Raw genomic sequence first — 22,158 nt, forward strand, 5'->3', positions numbered from 1 at the left:
ATTGGGTTTGGTTTCTCACAGCTGGTTTTCAAGCCAGGGGATTAAAAAAATCAGAGGACAGGTGCATACCACATTCAGTCAGGTTTATTAGGATTTCTCACCTGTAATTAATACATGTAGTCACAAAAAATTATAATAATACAGATGTGTTGACTTTATAATCCACGTGATTTAGTTTGATATTAAAGTTACTAATTTAACAGTCGTTTTCTGGTTGACTGTGGTTGGTGCGCACCCACCTACGTTAATTTTGGTTCTGGCCAAGCAGTAACAGATGGTACTGACAAAACACAAAGCCATGCCTGCACATTACACCCCTAAACTTTGGAATGAAGGCAGCTGTTTGGACACAATAATTGTTTAGTATGTTCTAATCCCTGGCACTAATATGTTGGTTGCTGGCATAATGTGAACCTTGACTTTTCATCTGGGATGATCTCAGAGTCCCTGGGTTCCATTACTTTTCTGTGTCTGAGGATTGACTCTGTGAGCGTGGCAGATACACAAGTACGAACAAGACACCAACCGTCCTCCTGGGTGATTCCACAAAATAAACACCCACCATCCTTTCCTTATGTCCCTACGAAAGCAAAAACATATCAGAGGAAGACATGCTGCAATGTGATGTCTACAATTGGATTGCAGAGGATTTGCTGTGATAAGTCCCTCATAAAGCTTGTTTATTTCTCTGCAGTTTATGTTGCAACAACACTGCATTTCAAAGCCAAAGTGCAAAAAGGGAACTGATTGTGTTGGATGGTGGTAATACCCAGTTGTAAAAGCACTTGATGGACAAAGACACTGCAGTGTCATGACCTTTGGTGTGAGAAAAGATTAGAGGGAAGCTGACAACATCATTATGTTGGTGGATGGTAGAATCATGCTGAACCAGGGCTGCACTGAAGCCAAAATAGAGCGGACATTGGAAAGTGAACCGTTATTGAATAAACTGAAGGCTTTGTGTGGGAATCACAATAACTAATATAACACTATGGTGCTGCCTTAAGTTATGATGCTGCAAAACCTGAGATATTTGAGTGGAATGCACCCCGACATTACTAGACAGATATTTTTTTTAGACAATAAGGAAATATAAATGTATTTATTCATGATGTTATGAAATATTTACCATGCCACCCTGCAGTTCTCTGCCTCCATCCAAGACAAAATATCTTAGTGGGCTATAGGTCACTATGCTCATTCACAAACTCCAGAACTCATTGAGTGATGCTAATGGTAGGAAATGTTAACATTAAAAAAGAAGTTCATTACAGAAACAAAAGTAACACTAATCTACAAGTAAAATGCATCCAGAATAAAAGTAGTGATACTTTACAGAATATGAGTGATGAATAGTCAAAAATGCTGGTAGTCTGTAGTTTCCAAGACACAGTCTTGGGTCAAAATGTGAAATTCTGATGGGTTTTATGCAAAACTAAGGAATATTTGTCTCACAACTATCAGATCTACTTAAATACACCATCTGCACATTACAATACATTCATTTTTCAGGTTCTTTCTAGTGGCACATTTAGTCTCTGAGGCAGTGTTCCAGGCAGATCCTACCTTCAGGTTCTGTTAATCAGGTGGGAGTGGATGCATGTGTGGTTCCACCTCAGCTGTGGGTAATCATCCTGGGTGGGTGTGGATATAAGGAAGCTGACACTCAGTGTTTGGTTGTGACCTCAGAGGAGTCAACATCTCTATTTTGATGTCCCCATTTTGCCCGTAAAAGAAAAGACCAGCATCACATTATGATTTCCACTCTTTGGTTTTGTGGTGCCAATCACTTTTGTTTTTTGTCTATCCTTTTGAAAGATTTAGTGGGTGATGATGGTGTCTACTGAAACTAACTGGTGTTTTTTTTGTTAGTTTCCCTTAGTTCTACCACGAGCCTTCCCTTAATGTATGGGAAATGTAACAGGTGGATAATTTCTAAAAAAAAAACAAAAAAGTAGATCAGTGTTGCCTGTTAAATTCCCATCATCATTAGCTTAGTGAAATGCTTAAATACTTAACATCCAGGACCATTTAAAACTCAGAATTCCCTCCCATCTTGTTAATAGTGTGTTAGTTTACTTTTCCACCTAATGTAGAATAGTTTAGTTTTCTCCAGTAACTTCTTTTCCAGGCATATGGCACATTTACAACCATAAAGTGTAACTGTGTGGTTGTTTTTGCAGATGAGAGACAAGGCACCCTCAGGCTCAGCAACCTCACTAAAAGCATGTCAGGGAAGTACATCTGCCGAGCCAGCAACACCGCCGGCTCTGACAGCTGCTCTATTAACCTGGAGGTTATCACCTGTAAGTACACAACACACAGTCCATTCCACCACACACCAGTGTACTCAAACTTTAAATTCCCACAGCTGGGTGGCTCATTAAGTCTAAGTACATCCTATATTATGTTCCCCAGCTTCCAATGCAGGGATGATTGCAGCAGCTACTCTGGGGTCAGTCGTGGGACTCGTGGCCATGGTACTTTTCCTCATATTCATACTGAGGAGAAGACAGGACACTGAGGAGGAGATAGCAAATGAGATCAAGTGAGTTTCATCATAAAAAGGACTGAATTACACACATTTACAGAACATTTTAGAACTGCAGAGTTTGCATAAGCTTTAAATTTCCTTCTACAACTGGTGCATGGAAGCTATCCTAAATTAATTATTTACATCCACATATTGATGGCTCATGTTCTTGACTTTTGATGTCTTTACACTACTACGCAAAGTAATAGAATTATAGATGTAATTCACAAATAGGTCAACACTTTTTATGGCATTTGTATTTTTATTGTTTCACTTCAGTTGCACTTGCTTACTGGTTTCAGTGTGCTGTATTGTGAAAGCTGATCATATGGTTTATAGCCGTCCTCTGTCTTCCCTTTAAAAAAAAAAAAAAAAAAAAAAAAAAAGCTGGACACAGACAATATCAACATGCTTTCATCATCATAACTTCTAACCAAACACTGTTACAATAATCTGAACTGAGGAAAATAGAAACATGGGTTCTGTAGGTTTCCCAAGCCCCCCCGCCCCACCACCACCACCAATTTGTTGTTAAAAAATTTTTTTACACATACTTTCATTAAAAGTTGAGTCTGCTTTTAATCATTATGTTGCATTTGTTCAACAAAAAAGACATTCTGTTTTATTCTTTAAAAACTGTTATAAATGTTAGACTATGAAACTGCTGTTTTGCTGTGAACTATGCATGGTACAGTCAAATACATCACATATAGAGAATACCACCTCTTGTATGATTTGAGTTTAAGTGGGTATTTTCTCTTTTCTTCTGTCTGCTTAGGGAGGATGCTCAGGCACCAAAGCGAGTCTCTTGGGCAAAGAGTAACACAGGTTCTGACATTGTGTCTAAAAATGGCACGCTGTCGTCCATAGCCACCAGTCCTCGACCGCGAGACCCCCACCAACCCAACTTTCATTACCCCTACTCCCCGACCTTAGTTTCAGACACGGGCTCCGTCATCAACGCCTACCAGCTGAGACCTGGAGAGGCCAACACCTTACAGGGACTTCCAGGATACAACATCGGAGGCACTCCTTCACGGAAACACAAGCGGCCTCCCAGTACAAATGGAGCCCCTCCACAGGTTCTCCGGAGCCCAGGGATTGCTGTCCCCAACAGGACGGAGGGGGCTCAGCCTCAGGTGCCACCTCCACTCACTGTGTCCCCACAAATCAGCTCCTCAACCCTGACACGCATGGGGGCTGTTGCTGTCATGGTGCCTGCTCAAAGAGAAGCCGGTTCACTGGTGTAACCGGCAGAAGCATCTCTGCTGGGTAAGAAAGAACAGTGGCTAATGAAGGAGAGGAAGTATGCCTTGGAATGGAAAGCACCTTCTCAATGAAGACCTGAAAGGTTGTGAGAGGAGAAAATGTATCACGGGTGGTTTGTGCTTTGTTTGCACAATGCCTCGATTCCCTCTTCAGTTTGTGACTTCAGTTGATTCAGCACAGTGTGCTTCATTTCAGTTACTTTTTGTATGCTGCATCTGGTTTCAGTAAAGACAAATGTTTTTTATTTACACTACATAGACTTTCAAAATGGTACCCAGTAGTCTTACAGTTTCAATTCAGCAGTATGCATAACATGCCAGTTATTTTAGCAGAGATGTGTTTGATGAGATTTCCTGTCTTGATACAGTCAACATTAACAGTAATGGATTTTACAATTCTTGTATAATGTAATGTTTTGGACACTATGATTTATGATTAAACAAAATATAAGACATGATCACAATGTCATTTTAACTTTACTGTATCTGGCTGTATAGAGAAAACTTTTTATTTTATTTCTCTCAGGATAACTGCACTGAAAGCCCAGCAAAAACATAATTCAGGTATTTCGACAAATGTATGGATTTTGTTACCCTATAAACAACTCACGTGGTTTCATTCATGTTTCACCCGAGGGATGTTTGAAATGTCATGAAATGTACCGAGTCATTTGAGTTGCCTGTAATGGAAGATGGATTGTATCCAAAAATGAGTTAATGTTAAAGTGTTAAAATGTTAAAGTTGATGGTTTCTGAATGTTTTCAGGTGCGTAGTATAAGTTGATAAAAATTACTGTAAACATATCAGGCCATAGCTGACTGACATTTCTACACCAACACTGCTGATGGTCTCATTTGTTTTATGGTAATTTGTCATATGACAGTGATTTATTGATGTCGAGAGGCTACATGTAGCACTTTTCATGCAGTTTGACAGTTTTTCAATAAACCATGTTCTCAAGTGAGTGATTTTATGTGCATTATAATCTCTAATGCAAACTAACACATAGGCTATTGAAAATTACATGTCACTGTTAAAGGACCAATGAAAATGAGAATTCAACTTTGTGAAATTTGAGATCCTTTATTTGGAGTGTGATCCACAAACAACTTCCAAAGTAACATTTCAGTAGTGGTTCATTATAATGTTCTTTCTACATAATTCTGTCTGTGGTAGTAGACTATGTTTTTACACAAAATGCACAATAGAGGAATGAAGTAACTTTACAGTAACCAAGACAGAGAAAGGACACTTCAGGGAAGAGATGCATTAGCTACATTTTTATAGCTACTCAACAAGAAAGTTTGTTAAAATCTAATCAAGATTGGTTCTATATTATATGCTGTATTTCAGAGTGCTGGAAGATGGGAAGTTTCCGACATTCAACTCAGTAAAATGTATGGAACGCCTGTCCAAGCAGGAGGTCCTTGTTGCAAAGTGGGGCCAGATATAAGTACCTTGACCTCACAGCAAACTGCAATGTGACATCAGCACAACAATGGCAGCACACAGTGTGCAAGTTCACAATGAAAAAAAACTTCACAATGTATAACTAGCTCATCTGTCATTTTGCCTCTTCCATCTCATTTGCGTATATGAGAACACTACTGTCAACAGCCAAAATGTCACTCCAGTAACAAAGCAAATAGGAGCTTGGATATGTGATCTCCATGTTTGTTGTTTATGTTCAACATGGATCACCTGGAATACTCTGAGGTGGGATATAGTTAACTCCAAGTGAGATATATTCTACCTCCCAGCACTTTGGAATGCAGCATAAATCACAGGTGTTGTGAGCAGCTTAAAGCAAAACAAACTATACTTACTCTAGGAGTGCATCAGGGCACAGTTGCCCTCACCCATTAAATACCAGCCATTATAATACTATCTATCTCAGACATGGTTTGTCTACCTCAGCTCAGTACAAAGTCTTGATTGAACATCTATCAGTTGTGTTATATATTTTAAGTAAATATGCCACTTTTGTTCTCAGTGCTAATGCTAGAGTGTATATAATAACATTTGTCACACTAACATTTAGCGCACTATAATGCTTTATTGGCATGAATCTTAAAGGATAGGGGTGTACTCAATCAGCCATAAGTGAATGAATGATGGTGTCAAGTGGTCAACTGACCTAAAGGTGTTGCTACATGAGGATTATTAATACCATTAGTATTCAGTGTGCAGGGGCCATGATTGCACAAAAATGAAAAATGTCTTGGAAAAACATTTAGACAAATGCTGAGGACTAGACCTTGCCTTTCCAGCAGAATGGCCAAAACTTACCACATTTTAAACTGTATATTTAGTGCTCCAAAAACCTTTGGAACATCAACAGTATTTAGAATAATTCAGGAAACAAGTCACACAGTAACAAATCAGAGGTAGTGACCAACAACACTGCATAAGGGTCACCACTGAAGTCCATTAAGGGCTCAAGAAGAACATTTCATCAAGACTCTGTCAGCAGATTTCTGGAGATTATCATCCTCATCACCTCATTTGTTCCTTTAAAAGACAGAAAAAAGGGAAAAAAGACATACACCAATGCTGATGTTAAATCAGAATTTTTCAGCAACTTAAAAATGTATAGGAAAACAAATACATTATAAAATCTGACAGGAGATCAGTGTGGCTTCTGCACTAAAATCTCACCCTCTAGGATCTGGTGTACTCTAATGTCACGCACAAACTGCTGCACTGCGTAGTCTTTGAGGTAACCATACCCACCGTGCATCTGAAGAGCCTGGTTACAAATCTGTTGATATAGAAGGACTAATATTAATAAAAAAACAACAACCAAAAAACAAGTGGTGCCAGGCACAACAAACCCCGCCCCTCACACGTATTGCAACTTATTTTGGCTTTGACCCAGCTGATGTCATCATGTCTATGTATGTGCTGATGTCAGCATATCAGTTGCCTCTACATATGTGCCAAGTTGGGCGACACGGTGATGCAGTGGATAGCACTCATGCCTCACAGCAAGAAGGTCCTGGGTTCGATTCCAACACCAGTCGACAGGGGGTGGGACCTTTCTGTGCGGAGTTTGCATGTTCTCCCCGTGTCTGCGTGGGTTCTTTCCGGGTACTCCGGCTTCCTCCCACAATCCAAAGACATGCACTGATAATCTAAATCTAAATGATAATCTAAATTGTCCATAGGTGTGAATGTGAGAATGATTGTTTGTCTCTATATGACAGCCCTGCGATGAACTGGCGTAATGTCCAGGGTGTACCCCGCCTTCACCCGTAAGTAGCTGGGATAGGCTCCAAGCGACCCCCGTGACCCTAGTGAGGATAAAGTGGGTTCAGAAAATGAATGAATGAATGTGCCAAGTTTGAAGTAAACTGAAACAAAATTGATGTTTTCATAGACATTTGAAATTTCACCCATTAAAAGCAAACTAGTGCGCTGACCCGTGGGGATCCACTGGTTGTAGATGTGCGAGTTTTTATGCTGTTGTGTTTTTGTGCATGCTGTGCTGCATTTGTCCAGCAGGCACTGCCAAAGTCTTATGGCTATAGTAACATGATTGTAAGGCTAAATTCTAAAATTACTCATATCTCCCAAATATATTGGTTCACTCAACTTGCCATTTTCGCTAGTCTCTTCCTTGACCGAAAATACATAAGTATCCCAAACTGCAGCAGTCAGCACTTTCCCGATTTTGTGTGAATCCTCAGATGCACACACACAGAGACCACTTGGCTTTTATAATATAGATGGGAAAAAAAGATTTTAAGAATTCATAAAAAAATTTGAACTTTAACCTACTTTTCCCAAAATGCAATGACATCTATTCTAGGTCACTGGCAATCTATAAACCCAAATTGGTATGAATTCAATGTATATTTTGCTTCTGAAGTGTTAACAAGCAAACCAAACCAAAAACAATACCTTTTGCCTCCCCTTCAGGGGGCGGGGTAAAAACAAACAGGGACAATAACACTTATATTTTTCACTCACATTAAAGCACTCATCTGTAGCAAAAAGCTTGGCCATGGAACAGAGGGAAACGGCATCACGCCGACCCTCCTGAAGAGCTGTCGCAGCTTCTCGTACCATAAGGCGGGATGCAACCAATCTGGTGGCCATTTCTGCCAGTTTGAACTGAAGAAACTACAGGCAAGAAACAAAAGCAAGAACAGAAGATAATCCAATTCCTGGCAAAGAAAACTGGTTGCCAGCTTGGTTTCCAGAATCACTGTGAACACAACTATGAGCTAATTACCTGGTTGTTGGACAGTGTTTCTCCAAACTGTTTGCGAACCAGCAGGTGATCCCTCGCTAGTTCTACAGAAGCATGTGCAGCACCAAGAGAACAGGATGCTGTGGAAAAGAATTTATGTAAAAAGTGCTAATGGCTGATCATGTTTCATTTTTCACTAGAGGACAAAGCATGCTTCTGTTTTTGTTCTCATGTAAAACCCGTCTTTGAGATTCTTTCTTTATACTCTCCTTCAGGATTGTACAACTGTAACAATTTCTGCTCTACCTACTGCTCAGACTAACATGCAAAGGGCATCATTTCAGTTCTTTACATCTCCAGGAAACACATTTAGATTTGATAATTTCCATTACTGAGGAGAATTCATCTTTAAAATACATCTATAAGAGTATATGACCCCTTAGGGTTTAAGACTATGCAACAGAAAGTTATTTGCTTTGTTCTTCTTACCAATATTAATCCTGCCGCCATTCAGGCCTTTCATGGCGATATTGAAACCTTGTCCTTCCTCCCCAAGCCTGTTGGTGACTGGAACCGCGCAGTCCTCAAATATCACTGCTCTGGTCGGCTGGGAGTTCCATCCCACCTGGAGAGCAGATCAGAGCACAACTAAGTGATTTTGACCTCATTGTGCCATCTAGTGGTTACTTTCAAACATTTCACATCAAAGTGTTAAGTGCACAAGCAAACCAAAAATTCATAATAACATTTATTTCAGTCACATAAGAATGTTTCTCAGCTTTACCTTCTTCTCTTTTTTGCCAAAGCTGAGGCCTGGTGTTCCCTTTTCTACCACCAAACAAGAGATTCCTTTGGCTCCTTTGCCTCCTGTTCTGCACATTACAACATAGACGTCTGTATCTCCTCCTCCACTGATGAAAGCCTGAACAGCAGTGACAGCGATGGAGAATTATGAATGTGGCTCAGAGTCCTCAATTTTTAACAACATACCAGCCTCAAACCACAACTGACATCTTCTGAAATAATACCTTGGAGCCATTCAGGATGTAATGGTCTCCTTTCCGCTGTGCAGTGGTTAACAGCGATGCAGCATCACTGCCGCTGCCTGAAATAGAAGATCACCAGTTTATTGTGTTACTGATCAGTGTTCCCAGCCACAAGGATAAAAAATAAATCCAACTTTCAAAACTGAAAACAGATTATTAATTTAAGTCGGAGGGATATACAGACTGACCTGGCTCAGTGAGACAGTAAGAAGCAAACTTTTCCATTGTGCAGAGGTCAGGACAGAACTTCTCTCTCTGCTCAGTATTGCCAAAAGTGTCAATCATCCATGCACACATGCTAAAAAGGAAGCATACATTTGAAAAACAATGATGTTTCAGTAAAGACAGAAACACAGGCTGAGACTTTTATTGTTTTATGACTACAGGTAACCGTTGGTGATCTACCAAATATTCCTCATATAAAATTACCAAAATTCTACGTCACAACACTAGCAAGTTGTCTGGTAAATGTGATCAAATATTAGTTACAAGTGAATGAAAGATATTCTCATATGAAGGGTTCATACTTGTGGATACTGATGTATGCTGTGGTGCTGACGCATCCTGTGGATAAAGCTTCAAAGATGATTGATGTATCGAGCCGAGAAAGACCCGATCCTCCAACATCCGGCTGAACATAAATCCCACCAAACCCCAACTCGGCCGCCTTTCGCATTGTCTCAACTGGAAAGATTTCCTGAAGAAGAATCAACAAAAATATGCCATATTTAACAAAAGCATGGTGTATAGTTTGGTATAATACAGTGAAAAATAACTTTTTATCCAAATCAATAATAACACAGGAACATTAGAAATTCATGTACTTCCGTCTTAGGATGTTTAATTTTACTCATCTCTACAGTAAAGCTGGATCTTCAACAGCTGCTCAGTTGTATACTCAAATAGACTATGCTTCAAGTCTGTTGAACATTTCCATACCCACAACATATGATCAATTAAAAAATACCTTTTGGTCCCATTCTGCCATGTGTGGAGCCATTTCATTGGCTGCAAAGTCAAAGGCTACTTTCTGAAACTCCTTTTGTTCATCTGTGAGTCCATAAGAAGCTGCAACACAAAGAAGACAAGGTACAGAGCAGATGAAACCATATGTTGTCACAGTGATCACCTGGAGTATATTCTCTGGAATGAATATATAAAGGCACGGTTTTTCTGACCATTATCATTCTTAGGTGGAGCACCTACGCCATGGAAAACAACTAAGCTGAACTAATGTATTTTCAATGAATCAATGGTAACTAAATTACTTTTCCCAGTTCTGAAGGTTGTTGAGTTGATCCACACTGAAATTTGTTTCTTCATTATGTGCATTTCCAAAATTTTGTACACAAACATCATAATTATGGGATGAGTTAATCCTTTAAAACTGAACATGTCATCACTTACACATCCTGCGCATAAGCACTTTGGCTGGCTGTAACTCTTCCACTGTTTGTGCAATTGGAAAAATTCCAATGGTTTCTGAAACCTGAGACATCGGGCTTTATAGGCTTTATTGGGTTATTACAGTAATTTCAATCACACCTGTACTAGAAGCTAAAGAAGAAGCTGTTTTAGCAACGTTATAACATGCAATAAATTGTAAATGATTGCTAGATTTTGAGAGATCTGGGGGAAAAAAAGTGCTCTGGAAAAATGGGGAAATGGACTCACCATCACCATGGACTCATCATCAAAATAAGAAAAAAAAGTCCAGGTGAACCATTTTAGGCTTAGGGTTTAAAGGGTTAATAAGTAAAATTATATCAGATACTATTGTCTTTAAATGAAAAAGGTCAAGCTTTTCTTACTGGGGAATCCCTAACCCCTAAGCCCTGCATACTTCACACATTTAAGGTGTAAAAACTAAAACGATGTGAAAATATAATCACAGGTTTTGGACAAATAGCATCAAATCCCATGACCATAGCACCTGAGCATTCCAGAGGTGAAAACCCCTGAATAAAGATGTAGTACTACTGCACTTGTCAGATTACTTATGACATAATTATATGAAAGGTGACACGTGCTGACAAGTGACTGACACATGATGACTTGAACATGAGTAAACATCTGCTGCAAAAGCCTGTAGCTCCTAAGGTCCTCCAGGGGACAGTGTGTGAAAGTCAACCTGCAGGAACAAACGCTTACAAAGTTAAGTGTATAAAGTCACATGAATGTGAAATGATCCGACTTGCACTGAGTACTAGTCCTTCACATCACATAACCTGTCTGAGGGGCGGTGTTATGGAGGGGCGTGCAGCTCTCTCTGCTTCATGACTGGAGGAAGCAAACCGGCCAATGACAGAAACCTAAATGTAATGTTAATATATTACCCAAACTGGACATTGTGTACCTGTCTACTGATGACAACAGTAAAAGCCTTCCTTTCTTAAGTCTCAAAAGTTACATACCATGAACCTCTCTCGTCAGTTGTGTTTCTAGTGTTGCTTTCATAACACATAGCCAGTGTCATGAATGTGCTAAAACTAATGTTGCTAGTATTTTAGGACTTACGGTCGATACATGAAGCTATCCCTCGTCTGTTTGAGCCTCTGTCGCATAATAACTGGCGGTTCCTACAGATGTGTGAACCCAGTCTAGCGATTCTTGCTAAAGGTCCGACTGCTGCCATGTTTGTAGAGTACCTCCACAGCTAAATGCTCAACGGTGTTACGTCTCTTACATGTTACGTCATTATACCGCTATGCCTTATGGGTAATGTAGTTTTGATACGCAAACTGCGTGTTGTCTGTTTATAGGAGGGTTTTGAAAACAAGAAAACGTGGGGTTCACTATTTGTGATAACAAAAGACTGACAAACACTGTGACTGATGCCGTTAAGTTTCAGCTCTAAAAGCAGTGGAATCTGCTGAAACTTTTACGGAAGTGACGGTATGTCAGTTGACGTCTTTCGCGGGATTTGATGCTAACCACTAAACCTGGAACACCACCTCCTCTCAGGTATGATTTATCAAGACTTTAGCTACTGACTAGAGCTACATTTAACCTGTCAGAATATGTGAGGACGTATGTAGGTTTATATAGAGATGTTCCTTTATTGTGTCCAATACAGTAGCTGAATTTAACCCCACACTGAGTTCACTTCCTCTATGTTGTTTATATTTACAGCCACTAATTACCTCCGCCAAGAAGGTTATGTTTTTGCCAGGGTTTGTTTGTCTGTTTGTCTGTCTGTTTGTTTGTTTGTTTGTTTGTCTGTCCGTTAGTGTGCAACATAACTCAAAAAGTTATGGACAGATTTGGATGAAATTTTCAGGGTTTGTTGGAAATGGGATAAGGAAGAAATGATTAAATTTTGGTGGTGATCGGGGGCGGGCGGGCACTGATCAGCCTTGGCGGAGGTCTGCGCTCTCCGAGTGCTTCTAGTACTAGTAATATGTTCATGTTAGGATGCTACTACTTACGTCTATGAAGGACTAGAGACAACACTGCAATGCTGACATATTAAAAATGACTTTGGGGAGGTATTGCAGCTTTGGATTCGTCTTTCATTCATTGAGGATTGAAAATATCACACCAGGTAGCAAACTAAATGCCTCAAAATTACCATAAACTTTGGGTTAGATTCTCATTAATTTTTGCTGTTCATTTTTGACTTATAACTAAGGATGGACAATTTAATTACTGTTTGGAGTCCTATAATCAAGGCAATTTAAGTGGAATGCTCATCACTGATAATACATGGACTCTACCCAGTCTAAAACAATAATAACAGAAAAAAACAAAAAACAAAAAAACCTTTTCTGACTTTGCGTAACAAATACAGCACTCTGGGTGAAACAATGTCATAATTACTGGAAACAAAACTTAAATATCCTCCCATCACAAATAAAAATGAGTCTATTCGACTATCGTCACTGTTCTGACTAGTTGAATAATCTACTCTTTTTGCAGATCCCTACTACTCAATTATTTAAGAGTTAAGGATCACCTTATGGAACTGCCATTTGGGAAATACTTCATGAACAAAAACAAACAGACAATTTTAATTTTATTTTTATTTGTTTTTAATTTTTTTTTTCTCGAATATTAAAAAAAACAACAAGGGGAAAAAATATTTAAATAAATAAATAAATAACCAGACAATAACCAGCCTAACCGGGTGGCAGCAAAATTAAATGATTCATTATGATAGCTTGATAACTATCTTATGTGTAAATCAGGATGCTTACCAATTCGATGCTGTATAGAGACATAATAAACGGACAGCTACAGACATACAAGCATTTTGCCAAAATCAGGTGAAAGGCACAGATGTATCAAAAACACTGTATTGGCTAAATTGGCTATGTTTACTAACATTGATTATCACTGATTATATTCATGGTTGTGTCATACATGATGACTGCCTGAACCAACTTATAACAATGCAATTAACATTTTGAAGGTAGACTTTGGCAAAATAGGGGAAATAAATAACAAAAACAAAGTAAACAGTCAGATTGTTATTTTAGACATTAGTGTTGGCCCAGAATGTATGCATTCCTAAAAATCAGAGTGTGTATGGCCATATTACCAAACCCTTTATTGGAACCCTTTAGGCACCAGAGTTTTTTTTTTTTTTTAAATACTCAATTTGAAAAGGTGTCTCTTTCATTCAGTTATGTTGGTTAACTAATAATGTATTTTGCTTTTTAAGCTTATATTTACAGACTGAAAGATGCCACCAAAGAAAAAGGCCAGAGTTACTAAAAGAACGGCAAAGTCAGGTAAATGAATAAGGTCACAAAAGTGGGTTTCTTGTGTAAAAAGACATTTTCAAGTCATAAATATTTCCCTTTCAACACAGATAAAGATGAGCGTGAATCTGTTTCAACTGTGAAAGCAGCTGATAAAACAGCTGGCCATAAGAGAAAAGCTGTGAGTTCTGTTGAAACTGGAAATAATGGAACGTCAGAATCATCTGGTGCTCCTCAGTACTGTCACTGGTTGATGAAGTCTGAGCCTGAGAGCCGTTTTGAGAATGGGATTGATGTGAAGGTATGGTGTAGCAGCAGTCTCATCAGTGAGAGTATGTTGCTCATTGGAAAAATATAGGATGACTTCACACGCTTGATGCAACTGGTTCCTTTTCCAGTTTGGGATAGAAGATCTGAAAGCTCTGCCTGATCAGACTGACTGCTGGGATGGTGTCCGCAACTACCAGGTAGAGACACAAACAGAGCTTCTGTGATGAAAAGATGTTCATCTAAAATGACTGACCAGCACAATGCTGTGGAAAGGCAAACTGGCTCCTCCGAAACTGTCTTCAAGCAACAGAAAAGAGTACAAATGTTTTTGTCTATTCTCTAAGGGAAAGTTCCTCTAAATTATCTATCATACACAGGCACGCAATTTCATGAGGCAGATGAAAGAAGGGCAGTTGGCTTTCTTCTACCACAGCAACTGCAAAGACCCGGGGATAGCTGGAATCATGAAAGTAAGCGACTGTCTTCCCTGGTGATATTATTCTAGTGATTAAAAGAAACTGCAGACAGGCTACCTACTTAGCTGTATTTTCTATTCTAGATTGTGAAGGAAGCATACGTGGACCACACTCAGTTTGACAAGAAAGATGTACATTATGATGCGAGCAGCAAACCAGAAAACCCCAAGTGGAGCATGGTAACATATATTAGAAATGACAAATACAAAAACGGGAATACTCTCATTAAGTACATGACTGTTGACAGATTGTTTTCCTTTTGCTTCTTAGGTAGATGTTCAGTATCAAAGGATGATGAAGCGTTTTCTTCCTTTGTCTGAACTTAAAAAGTACCACCTGGAGCATCGCCCCAAAGGGGGGATTTTAAAGGACATGGCGCTCTTCACACGAGCAAGACTGTCTGTTCAACCACTCACTGCTGGTAAGTTTGGAAACTACGCTGCAGTTCCTTTGTTAGTGTTCTGTCATGTAGTTATGAAATACACTGTTTCTCTCTTTCTGTGCAGAGGAGTTTGACTTTATCCTGAGTTTGGAGGACAAAGAGCCACTCTGAGGATCTGGACTAAACATCTACCATAAACCCAGAGTAAATTGTTTATTAGGAAACAGTAGTGTTGTTTTTCTTTGTCAATAAAAGTTAATAGATGTATTTGTTAAATGAGGGATCAGATCTTTTTCTTACTTGCACCCTAAATACTTGACAACTATAAATAATATGTATAATTTATTTTATTATTCAGGATTGTACAGTAAGGCCCAGTATGGTTCATCATTTAAGTCCTGATTCATGCACTAACAGTTTTATACAATAACCTACAACCCAAAGAGCTGGAATAACCAAAATTAGTAACTTTGTACATGACTATATGAACTCGTACAAGTAACATCCTCAAATTTGGTTGGAAGAAAAATCCTAGTCCTAGTTGTAAACTAATGCTAAATATTCATTCTTTTTCTGAACTGCTTAGTCCTTGTTAGGGTTGTGGGGATCCCAGAGCTTATCCCATCTATCAACAGATGAAGGCGAGGTACACCTTGGTTGTATTGCTAGTTCATCACAAGGCTGGCATGTACAGACGAACAATCATTCACACATACACACACTTTCAGGCAATTTAGATATAGACTTACCAATTATCCTATTAAGGTGCAAGTCTTGGGAAGGTGGGAAGATGAGGACAACATGCAAGTTCCTCACACTAAACCCTGACCTGAGTACATAATTTTGTACACACCCTCTTTAACCCATAAAGACCCAGTGTTACTTTTGTGTCAGTTCCCAAATGAATTTCTCTCTATATTTAACTTTTCTTACGTGATTTATCACCATTTATTACAATATTATCCTCTGTATTTTGCATTTTTTCCAGTGTAAATCAGGTATTATCCCATATGTTTAATTTACTGATTATGTAGATGTTCACGAACATTCAGAGTAAATTTAAAGGATATTACTTTACAAACGAAAAAAAAAAACTTAAGAAAAAGTGACTTTTTCAGCAAGGATATCAATGACTGAACATAAAACCAAGACTTCTATGACTTGTCATTTAACAAACTCCATGGGTTTTACTGGTGAATCCATGTTGTAGAAGATTACAGGATTTCCACAGTAATTACAGAGCCTCTGAATGTCCAAATGGGTCATATCTGATAAACAAGAAAAGATGACAAACTCTATCTTATACAAATTATTTACATGTATTGATAGGATTAGTGGATCAGAAGTTATTAAATGTTTTAGATCAGTAGATGATTTTGGTCACCGATGGATGTTTGGGCCTTTATGGGTTAAATTCAAATTCAACCCATTCCCTCATTTCTGCAACACAACTGAGTCTGAGGCTTTTTTCTATTTGGCATCAATTTATTTGACAGGTTGGGACAAGAAATAATTGATTAGCATTTTGCAAAAGATAGACAGTTCTACAGTAACTTTTCTCTGGTTAAAAGACTAAAATTAGGTTAGAGGCAGGAGGATCTCATTTGCTTGATACACTTTAGGCACAACTTTCAAGTGTCTAATGAAGATAAAGAAGACTTGATACTATCAGACCGTAATACAAACACTTTGACATCCTTTCCTAACACCACTGGAATGCTGAGGTAAAGCGTATGGACATGACAGGTGGTTTCGTGGCACTGTGCTGTTTAGTCACAGTACACGAGCTGTGACAAGGAAAAGGATAACATATTTGAGCTGGTTGTATTTACAGATTTAAAAAAAAAAAAAAAAAAAAAGTGGGATTTTGGGACAATACTTACGCCCTGTCGCTCAAAAAGAAAAGATTCCAGTTCCCACGTTCACTGTATTTTTGTGCAAACACACATAAAATACAACCAAATGTATTTAGCAAGATAAAGCAGTGCAAAGTTATTTTAACTTTCTTGGCCTTATAATAATAATAATAATAATAATAATAACAATAATAAATTCATTAAATGTGGAATGTCAGACATATATTTTGCAGAAAATTCAGGATAATTCAGTTGCATTAATTGAGAGATTAGAAATCATTTAATCCCAAAAAGTATTAGAATGTAACAAACAGAAAGGTGATCACTTAAAAATGTAAGAATTCACATAAAGATTTTACACAGTGGATGTCACAACAGGTGATTAGTTTGGTTCCCATGGAGAAAAACAAAGAGCATCAATGAGGAAGGACAAGACCAGCAGCCTGAAGCCACTCTGAAAGCCTCATGCAAACTGTTTTCATTGTCCACATACTGTACGCTGTACGTTGGTCTCCCTTCGTCCTCCCTTTACCAGCAGTGGTTACAGATAAAACAGCTGCTTCACCGGATGTTGTACAGTTGACAAGTTAGTCCGTTACTCCGATGCAGATGCACAGGAGTCTTCTGAGAGGAGACTGGAGGGCAGCGACTCTACCCGCTGTCCTCCTTCGCAGCCTGTTCCAGTGCGCTCTCTGAAGCAGCAGAGCCCTCGTACCTCTGAGAGGCGATGGCGGCCTGGTGAGACATACTCTTCCTCACAACGTCACCTTTCCTCCATAGTGTGATTTCCTGCAAAAGAAGATAGGGAGAGACTTTAGACCAAGATCATATTTTGCTACACCTACTTTTATTAGTCTTTGGTACCTTTATTTGTGTATTTGGGGACCCTAACAGTTCAAAAAGTTTGAATTTGAACCCTCCAGATGCTGCAAAGCTAGCTTTATATTCATTTTGGCAAAAATCGAATGGATTTCTACAACCTTCAGTTTCAGTTCCTTCTTAATTTGTTACGTTTTATAACTCTATATGTAACAACATTTGCACATATAAGGTCAAGACTTCCAACGAACATTTCTCCAAATACGCCATAATTGTTTGTCAGCAGCAGCGGTTGTAGTCCATACTGAAAATATGTTCAAACTTCAAGCCGATCACCTAAAATGTTCAGTTGTTGGTTGTATTAACGAACACAAGTGGCTGAACAGGGCAGAGCAGCACAGCCAACAACCTGGAGGGGGTGGGGTCATTTGCATTTAAAGGGCCAGCGTTCTAAACTATCTTTCTGATGTCATTACTCAGAAATAGGGTTGAAGATGGACCCGTGGAGTTTAATTCATGAAGAATTCAGACCTAAGCATAGCATTTACAGTTTATGTAGACCACAGGGAAATGTTTTAAAATGCATAATTCCATTAAAAAAAAGCAAAATATCACCCCTTTAAGATACAGTATCCCTAATTGGCTAGTTTTCTTAAAGATTAAAACCCAACTAGACAATCAGAGACTGCAGATCCTTACTCCTGTAGACATTGTCCCCCTATGTTTGGAATTCACTTACAGAAATATAACAATGTAATGAATCAATTCCTTTGACCTTGAAACATTTGGATTTATCAATTGATCTGAAGATCTGCAATTTCCCCGTGGGGGACTAATAAAGGCATAGCTTCTCTTATCTTGATACTTGGGGTGCAGTGGATGCAATTTCAGTGTCAATACTCTTCTGTTTTTAGAATAAGACTGAGTATGAACAGATTTTAAATGAAAAAGGAATGAATGACCAATGGGTGTAGAAAAAAAAAAAAAATCTGAAGTTACTAAGTTCAAAAGTGAAGTCAGAACTGCACATCAAATGTGATAGATTTAGAAATAAAATGAAAATTAATTCTTCATCAATTCCACATCAGTGTGAAATTTATCAAGTCCATAGATATTGTTATGCAGCTTGTACGTTTTTGGGGGTTTTTTTCTCCCAGGGAGGAGAAAAACACAACCGTGTCATCCCCTATTTCACAGAGGTGAAGAACTAAACTAAATAAAAAAAAAATAAACTTAGAACTCAGATCCTGATCCAAATCTGGAGCATTTTCTAATAAGGCAAAGATATAGGACAGAGCTACGTTGTGTAAAATTTATAAATCAAAATGTGCTTTAGTTTTTGAGTTACAGGTACAGACAGTACATTATACTCACAGGGGCCACAGTAATAATCTATATTTTGGGCCTTAAAATGACTACAACACATTTTTCACAGGCCTTCATTTTTTATTGAATTCTTGGTTGAGGCTTGTTGAAAGTAATTACTTTGACGCCCATGAAACCTTGTTAAAGAAAATTCTCAAATCAGAACTTTGGCAGCAACGTCAGGAAAAAACTACCATAAAAAGCCACCTGCAAAAGCCTGATCACTGGCAATAAACTGTTTATTGATCAAGGCCAGTTACTAAATCCAATCTAGCATTTTTAGATAATATGTAATTTTGAAACAAAAATAAACTGTCTTTGTGGTTTAAGTCCTGTTCGTATGCATCACCTACCTGCTGTTTAAAGTATCGTCTCTCCTCCTCATCAATGAGCACCAGGTTCAGGTAGTACCTCACTGAGAACTTCTTGTTAATGTCTCGCATGGTGGGGGTAAGATCGTAGCCAGCCAGAAATAACCTGATGGGAATGGACTCGCCTTAAAAGAAAAATAAACAAAAAAACAAAATGTAACACAGACCAGATGGGAAAATTTTGACCAAAGGGTAAGATGTGTCATGGGTGAAATAAAACAAACGTTACAAATCTGTGTTATTCACCTCTGACCGGAGCGCCGTCCATGATCTCATACTTGGCGATGGTGTCATTTTCATGGTACACGCTGGGGCCGGTGCCTGTTGTTTCACGTTTGATGATGTCAATCTCCATGTGTTTTATTTTAATCCTCACCAGCAAGAAGTAGATTTTTCCCACAATTACATCTTTCAGATGGTACCTGTCCAAGAACAAATGGGGATACAGTAAAAAAAAAAAAAAAAAAAAAAAAAAGTAAGAACGAGGCCTTGACATAAAAACAATTTTAAAATCAGAATATTGCATTTTATTTTTCCATTATCCATTATTTTTCATTCTGAGGTGCCACAGTATGAAATATCTCCAAGCTGAATGTTAGAAAGTAGGGATGTGCTGATGGTGATAGTGATACTGGTATTGAATATTGGACTGATATTGCCCCAAACAGCTAGATCAGAGTTGTCAGAGCTGATCAATAAAGCAATCCATTAGGTTAAATTCTATATGAGCATACTGTTGCTCTGCCAATCTAAATTACCAATCTACACACACCTAGTATCACATCTTTAAGATTTATTAATGACCAGTAGCTAAAATAAGTAACTTAAGTATGCTAATTTATCACCTCAATAAATGTCCTCTTGCACAAACAACAGATCCATAACATCCCTTTGAAGATATTTCACACATTACCACACCAACACTACTTTTTGTAATGTGCTTTTTTTTTTTTTTTTTACGAGGTTGTTTCAATGTGTGAAGGTGATGCTTTACACATAACAGAAACAATGCAGTCTCGTCCACACAGTGAGTCATGTTGCATATTATTTGAACACTGATATCAGATACGTTAAAAAATCAGTATCTCTAACAGACCTGAAAAAGTCAGATTGTTGCATCCCTATTAATGCTATTAGAGGTGTATTGAGTATTGTTCAATAGTTCCATATTTAATCTAAAACTGAAACTGGGAGTTGTTAAGTCTTACTTGGATTTATTATACTCAAACTCAATGTGAAGACAGTCTTCAATTCCCACTTCCATCTTAATAGAAGAGTTGAGTTCAGGGTAGGTGCTCAAAGTGTGGACCACAATGTCCATCTCTTTACTGATGTCATTCAGTCTTCTGATCACTGTAGCACGAAGAAAGTATCTGCAAAAGGAGTACATTTTCATATCAGTTACTGAAAAGCTTGGGTTGAGTGAAACCACATGTTGAACCTCAATGATATTTAGAGCCACTGACTAAAAAGTGAATGTTCAAACCTACCTTAACTTGACGTTCTGGCCTGTGTATGACTCGTACGGCTTTTCAACATGAGTGAACTCAAAGTCAAAGGTCTGCGACTGAGTTATTTCACCAGGTCTTGCGAGGTCTTTTACCAGAGAAACAAATTCATGATGGTTTCCTCTGTCGTAATACAGCTCTAGAAAAGGAAGATGTTATCAAGAGACAGAAAATACACAAGGTGATTTAGCATATTTACCCTTACAATTAAAAATAGTGAGTGTAACAGAGCTAGAATCACTTAACAAGTTAGTTCCTGACAGTTAAATAGGGATTTATTGCCCATAAATCGTGACCAATATATACAACAAACTAAATCCAAGAGAACTTAATCATCCTCTAATGTAAAGTGCTTTGGGTGCCTTGAAAAGCGCTATAGAAATCTAATCCATTATTATCCTGTTTTCCAGTTTTGTTAAACTTCTATTTTATTCTATTCTAACTTCTGCATATGTGAGGAACAGGAAATATGAAAAAAAAAGAAGAAGGAAAATCACATTAAATCGCGCTGGTGTGGCAGGTTTTACTAAAAAGAAATATTTGGTGAATAGTAACAAAGAACACATACTGTTCTGATAGAAGTGCCACATTTTAATATGTAGATGCATTTTGTGAACTTCTGGTTATTAATGGAAACACGGGGCCTTGGTTTTAAGAATTATTTAACATGTTTAAATAATGTCAGTCCCAAATATACATGTTTCTTGCTTGTTGATACATAGTTAATATAAATGTGAATTACTATAAACTGGACTGTACTGTTTATACACGTATGATAAGGAAGTCAGGGTACATTCATGAAAATATGTATACATTTCTACATTATGTAAGTGTTTTGTTTTGTTTTTTTTAACTTACCTATTTGGCCAACAAATTCAATTTTGATTCCCTGGTGCTCCAGTCTCTTCCCAGGGTTCTTCAATGTAACATTCACCTTTCCACTGACAGTTTCACCATCATAGAAGAGAAAGTATTTGTCTTTCTTTCCATCTTCAGTCTTGTGCTCAGCCTTCTTCCTCGTTTCAGCGTCATTCAAGACCACATCAATTTCTGCACTTTGCCCAAAACTAAAGAAACTCATGTTGCCGTTACCTCTAAGCTGAGTCAACTCTGTATTTGTGCTTATCAGTCGTAACGTCACTTCGACTCCTCGGCCAAGCAAAGCAAAAAACCCTGTTAATGTTCCAAAGTAGAAAACACGCACAGGCCTGCAGAATGTGCGACCTCAGTTCCCTGTTGCAGCTCACAACACAGTATCACACAAAAAAAGTCAAAAGTGTTTGACAAAAAACTCCACATTAGCTACATGTCCATACTCATTTCCACCGATGAAGCAATATAGCAATACGATGGCACAACAAAAAC

At 38.3% G+C, this 22,158-nt stretch overlaps 4 protein-coding genes across 9 annotated transcripts in view; 2 read left to right on the plus strand and 2 right to left on the minus strand.

The window, feature by feature from the left end:
- Positions 1-4,770, plus strand: part of esamb (endothelial cell adhesion molecule b) — a 68,404-nt gene extending 63,634 nt beyond the window's left edge. For all 3 annotated transcript variants that reach the window (XM_030152021.1, XM_030152022.1, XM_030152023.1), the window contains 3 exons: positions 2,184-2,306; positions 2,419-2,548; positions 3,312-4,770. In XM_030152021.1, the coding sequence (XP_030007881.1) occupies positions 2,184-2,306; positions 2,419-2,548; positions 3,312-3,783 (725 nt within the window). In that variant the 3' untranslated portion in view covers positions 3,784-4,770. The remainder of the gene's footprint in view (positions 1-2,183; positions 2,307-2,418; positions 2,549-3,311) is intronic.
- A 99-nt stretch (positions 4,771-4,869) lies between these two features.
- On the minus strand, positions 4,870-11,726 carry acad8 (acyl-CoA dehydrogenase family, member 8). The gene is made up of 11 exons (XM_030152024.1): positions 11,561-11,726; positions 10,011-10,111; positions 9,571-9,740; positions 9,232-9,341; positions 9,026-9,102; positions 8,782-8,919; positions 8,487-8,622; positions 8,040-8,137; positions 7,775-7,927; positions 6,461-6,563; positions 4,870-6,313 (listed from the first exon to the last, which is right to left on the minus strand). The coding sequence occupies exons 1-11, from the start codon at positions 11,676-11,678 to the stop codon at positions 6,258-6,260; spliced, it is 1,260 nt and encodes a 419-aa protein (XP_030007884.1). The 5' UTR covers positions 11,679-11,726; the 3' UTR covers positions 4,870-6,257.
- A 63-nt stretch (positions 11,727-11,789) lies between these two features.
- On the plus strand, positions 11,790-15,150 carry thyn1 (thymocyte nuclear protein 1). Of its 4 annotated transcripts, none has more exons than XM_030152028.1 (8): positions 11,790-11,940; positions 13,708-13,776; positions 13,857-14,047; positions 14,145-14,213; positions 14,394-14,486; positions 14,576-14,671; positions 14,763-14,913; positions 14,999-15,150. In XM_030152028.1, the coding sequence occupies exons 2-8, from the start codon at positions 13,728-13,730 to the stop codon at positions 15,043-15,045; spliced, it is 696 nt and encodes a 231-aa protein (XP_030007888.1). In that variant the 5' UTR covers positions 11,790-11,940; positions 13,708-13,727; the 3' UTR covers positions 15,046-15,150. The 4 variants fall into 4 exon arrangements, with proteins under 4 accessions (XP_030007888.1, XP_030007887.1, XP_030007886.1 ...); XM_030152027.1 differs by having other exon boundaries at positions 11,819-12,007; positions 13,720-13,776; XM_030152026.1 differs by having other exon boundaries at positions 11,819-12,001; positions 13,701-13,776.
- Positions 15,151-16,338: 1,188 nt separating this feature from the next.
- The window catches only part of vps26b (VPS26, retromer complex component B), a 6,024-nt gene continuing 204 nt past the window's right edge, over positions 16,339-22,158 (minus strand). The window contains exons 1-6 of the mRNA XM_030152520.1: positions 21,652-22,158; positions 20,776-20,932; positions 20,494-20,658; positions 19,532-19,707; positions 19,268-19,410; positions 16,339-17,519 (exon numbers count right to left, since the gene is read on the minus strand). The exon at positions 21,652-22,158 is cut by the window's right edge and continues 204 nt beyond it. Coding sequence (XP_030008380.1) covers positions 17,382-17,519; positions 19,268-19,410; positions 19,532-19,707; positions 20,494-20,658; positions 20,776-20,932; positions 21,652-21,874 — 1,002 coding nt within the window. The 5' untranslated portion in view covers positions 21,875-22,158 and the 3' untranslated portion in view covers positions 16,339-17,381. The remainder of the gene's footprint in view (positions 17,520-19,267; positions 19,411-19,531; positions 19,708-20,493; positions 20,659-20,775; positions 20,933-21,651) is intronic.

The sequence above is a fragment of the Sphaeramia orbicularis genome, chromosome 13 (assembly GCF_902148855.1).
Source record: "Sphaeramia orbicularis chromosome 13, fSphaOr1.1, whole genome shotgun sequence".
NCBI lineage: Eukaryota > Metazoa > Chordata > Actinopteri > Kurtiformes > Apogonidae > Sphaeramia > Sphaeramia orbicularis.